Genomic DNA, 4,581 nt, shown 5'->3' on the forward strand with positions numbered 1-4,581 from the left:
TCAATTTACTTTAATAGATATTTGGTTATTCAGTCCGGTTAAGAACGGTTCATCAGGATTTTAACATGTATCTCATAAATTGATACCAATTCAAAAAATTAAAGAGATAAATATATTTGTTATGTCTTTTAGATACTTTACCTAAATGTCATTCATAGAATGATATCCTTAAAAAAACAAAGTTTAGTTATAAAAAAAATTGGGCAATTCTCTCAAATATCCCTTTTTAAGTTTTTATCACCAAAATAGTTCTAAAAAAAACCCAAAATAATCCCTTTTTATTTTGAAATTTTGTATTTTTAAAAAATTTGAAACTCCACCCTATAAACTCTATCCTTTAACTTTAAATTCTAAGTCTATATTGGTTAACCCTAAGATATAAGTGTGTATTTACTTTTTAATAAAAAAAATTGGTTATCTTCCTCTTTAAAAACTATTTTTGTAAAAATAAAGTAAAATAATGGGAAGATAACTTATTTCCGCACCAGAACTATCATATAATAATAAATGTACACAATGTTTCAACTTAGTCGTAATTGCACACCACAGAAGTATAACAACCCCTTTCCACGCGTAATGAAAGTTCGAAACTCGTTTCCACACAAACCGAACTAATACCTACAAAAACAGGTTAAACATTGGTTAGTGTTCTCTAAATCATAAACTTAACCAATGACTAACTTAACTAACCAAAAATGATCCGATTACGACCCGATTCGAGAATATAAACTAGATTAAATTAATAAACCAGACAAACCCAAGACCAGACTTAAGAAATTAGAAACCCTAAAAACCTAAATCCTTTGTCTCTCTCGCCATGAACGTCGTTGATCTTCTGCTTAGCTCCATTAAGGTAAGTGTTCGACAATTCTCTCTCTCTCTCTCTCTCTCTCTCTCTCTCTCTCTCTCTCTCTCTTTATTGTTTTGTCTCTTTCTCTCTTTGATATTGACTCAGTGTCTCTCTGTTTTGCAGAAACCAACAACACGACCTCTTGCTTGAGCGCTAGAGACTCCACTTGAATTTCCAGATTCATTGCTCATACTTTGTGGGTTTGGAAAAGGAAATCTCTTCTCTAACCTTTTAGAGTTTAGGGTTCTAAAAAGAACGAAAGGGAAATCGATTTTAGGGGTTTTTAGAAGGTTTTGGGTCGGGTTTAAATCGATCCTTAGTCGAATCTTTATCTGGGTCTGGTTGTACCAGTACCAACTGATATGAACTGGTTTACTATCGGTTCATGTTATAAACCATTAAACCAAGCCAAATCTCGGTTTGTGTGGAAACGAGTTTCGAACTTTCATTGCGTGTGGAAAGGGGTTGTAATACTTCTGTGGTGTGCAATTACGACGAGGTTGAAATATTGTGTACATTTATTATTATACGATATTTCTGGTGTGGAAATAGGTCGTCTTCCTTTAAAATAATCATAGAACTTGCTTGAACCCTGTTGAGACGATGAAATTGCTTTAATTCAATAGATGTATGTGGTAAGTTATACATTTTTTTTGTTAAATTTTAGAAATTATTATTTAAATTTGATAGATATTTTATAATAAATATAAGTCAAAATTTCATAATACACTGTGTATCTCAATATTTAATGCAAAAATTGTGGGACCCGTGTGTGCCACGTTTTCCTGCCTATATAAACCAATCAAAATTTATATATCCGCTAAACCTAGTCCCCTCTCTCTCTTTCACACATTCGACTATTCGAGGTGGGTGATCTTGATTCCATCTGTGTGAATCTATCTCTAGGAAGGTTAACATTGTCGATTAGATCTAGCTGCGATATGATTTTGCAGTGGAATGAACAAAATCGAGAACATGGCGACGCAGCAGCATCGTGGGGAGAAAGCTTTGGTGCTATGGGACATCAACAACTGTCCGATTCCAGATGGTCATGATCCTTTTATGGTGGTTCATAGAATACAAACGGCGCTTGGCCTCGTCCGCCGCTGTGGTGAGATCTCCATGAGTGCCATTGGCAACAACCTAACAAAGATCCCTGGTGGTGAAGACGTCATGAGGAAGCTCTCTTCCATTGGAATCTCTCTGAAAAACGGCCACGGTTAGTCCTTCTTCCTCCTTGTCTGTGTGCAAGTAATTTGGATTAGGGTTTATATACAACTTTACTTTATGTAGATTATCAAGAAGATTTGTATGACTGGGCCGAAAAGAATCCTCCTCCGGCTACTATGATGGTCATCGACGGTCATGAGCAACTGGGATGGTTAGCTCCTACACTTTGCGACCTTGAACATGATGTGTTGACAGCAAGAGTAAAGACATGAAGAACCTGATTGATCATGGACAAGAGATCATAGCCAGGAAATCATGGACATGAAATCACGGACAGAAAATCATGGACAGAAAAACTGAAGCAACGAAAGGTGTGAGACTGATTTAAATATCTTGCCTGAAGTCTTGGACGAATTTAAACAATTGGAGGCAACTGGATAGAGCTGTTGGAGTGTGCAAACAAGCCAAAGTCACATGATATGCTAAGGAAGGATGAGAGAAGAGAGTTGTCACTATCCGAAAGTGACTTCCTCAGATCTGGTCTTCATTAGTTTATTCATCTCCATTTGTTTATTCATTCTCATTGTCTTATTCTCCTTGTTAAATCTATTTATGTAACTGTTGTATACACTAAATTAATCTAAGGAAAAATGTTCTTCAAATATTCTTGTCTCTCTCTTGGATTCCCTCACATATCTCTCTTAGTTCTTCACCAAAATCTCTCAAATAATTCTCATAAACTCTCGCTAATTCTCATAAATTTACATGGTATCAGAACTACAAGCTCTTGAAACCTAAATCTCTTCCGCAAATTACTTTGATTTTATTTTTCTTTTTCTCTTTAAAATCTCTTATCATTCACATCAGTCTCTTTCCTCTGTTCTTGAACTGTTCTTGAATTTTTCCAGTTCTGTTCTTGTGACTCTTGATGGATTCAGGAGAAAACTCAAAAATGGTGGTGATTCCAGTTACTCTTAACGGAGCTAACTATCTACATTGGGCAAGGCTTGCTAAGACAGCTCTTGGAGGCAGAGGGCTTTGGGAGATTGTTGAAGAAGGCATACCACAAAAGAAGACTATCCTAGGAGAGGATGGCAAAGAGGTTGTTCTTGCTGATGTTGGCGCCAAGAAGAAATGTCAAGAGGACCAGTTGGTGTTGTCCATTCTTCAGCACAGTCTTGACTCCTCACTTCAGGAAGGTTACTCCTATTGTGAAACTTCCAATGAGCTATGGGATACACTTCAGAAGGTGTATGGAAACAATTCCAACATCAGTAGAGTCTTTGAAGTCAAGAGAGCTATCAATACTCTTAGTCAAGAGGACAATGATTTTGATAAACATTTTGGGAAGTTCAGATCCTTGTGGGCTGAACTTGAGATGCTTAGGCCAGCAACTATTGATCCTGATGTGCTTAATCAAAGGAGAGAGAAAGACAAGGTCTTTGCTTTTCTGCTTACCCTCCATCCAAGCTATGGTGACCTCATCAAGCACATCCTAAGGAATAAGGAGCTACCTTCTCTAGATGAGGTATGCTCTGAGATTCACAAGGAGCAGGCTCAGTTGGTCTCTTTGGAGGAGGAAAGAAAGATTTGGTGCTTGCAAACCAAGCTGATGGAGCAGCAAACAAAAGCTCTTACAAAGTTGAAGACAAGAAGGTGTGGATTTGTGATCATTGAAAGAAGAAAAGCCATGGAAAGGACAATTGCTGGATACTTCATCCCCATCTCAAGCCACAGAAATTCAGGACAGGTTACAATGATGTAAAAGAAAACTTCTCTGGTGATATTGGTGAGCCATCTATACAAGGCAACATGCGCCAGACCAATGAAGCTTGTGAGAACAAAGGGGGAGCTTCCAGGAGTGGCTCAGCCTTAAGGAACACTCAAGATGAGACCATCAGGAGATCTGATATTGAGGCTCTCATCAAACACCTTAAGGATAATTCTAGTAACTTACTTGGTACCTCTTTACATGCTACTGCTTGTGGAACTTCCTTGAATGCGATAACTAAATGCAATGTGGCAAAACCTTTAGTTATAGATTCAGGAGCTAGTCACCACATGATCAGTGATTTAAAATTGATTAAAAACATTGTCCCTGCCTTAGGAAATGTTACAATAGCTAATGGTGAAAGAGTACCAATTAAAGGAGTAGGTGATCTTAGGTTGTTTAACAAAGATTCTAAAGCTTTCTATATGCCTAGCTTCACCTCAAACTTGTTATCAGTTAAAAGAGCTACTAATGACTTGAATTGCAGTTTAACTTTCACTCCTAATGATGTCTACTTTCAGGATATTGAAACTAGTAGGTTGCTTGGCAAAGGTGTCACCAATGGAGACTTGTACTTGCTTGAAAATACTAAGCTTGCTGCCGATTTATCCCATGCTTTAAATTCCATTTCTGATTTCCCTAAAGATGTATTGTGGCATGCTAGATTAGGACATCCCCATTCTAGAGCTTTAAACATCATGTTGCCTAGTATTTCCTTAAAGAGTGATTGTGAGGCTTGTGTATTAGGAAAACATTGCAAATCTGTTTTCTCTAGATCAAGTACTATTTA

The 4,581-nt window shown here is 37.2% G+C and overlaps 1 protein-coding gene across 1 annotated transcript in view; it reads left to right on the forward strand.

Moving 5' to 3' along the window:
- The first annotated feature begins 2,142 nt into the window (after positions 1 to 2,142).
- LOC106338877 overlaps positions 2,143 to 4,581 on the forward strand; it is a 6,190-nt gene continuing 3,751 nt past the window's right edge. The window contains exon 1 of the mRNA XM_013777754.1: positions 2,143 to 2,231. Within this exon, the coding sequence (XP_013633208.1) occupies positions 2,229 to 2,231 (3 nt within the window). The 5' untranslated portion in view covers positions 2,143 to 2,228. The remainder of the gene's footprint in view (positions 2,232 to 4,581) is intronic.

The sequence above is a fragment of the Brassica oleracea genome, chromosome C1 (genome assembly GCF_000695525.1).
Source record: "Brassica oleracea var. oleracea cultivar TO1000 chromosome C1, BOL, whole genome shotgun sequence".
Classification (NCBI taxonomy): domain Eukaryota; kingdom Viridiplantae; phylum Streptophyta; class Magnoliopsida; order Brassicales; family Brassicaceae; genus Brassica; species Brassica oleracea.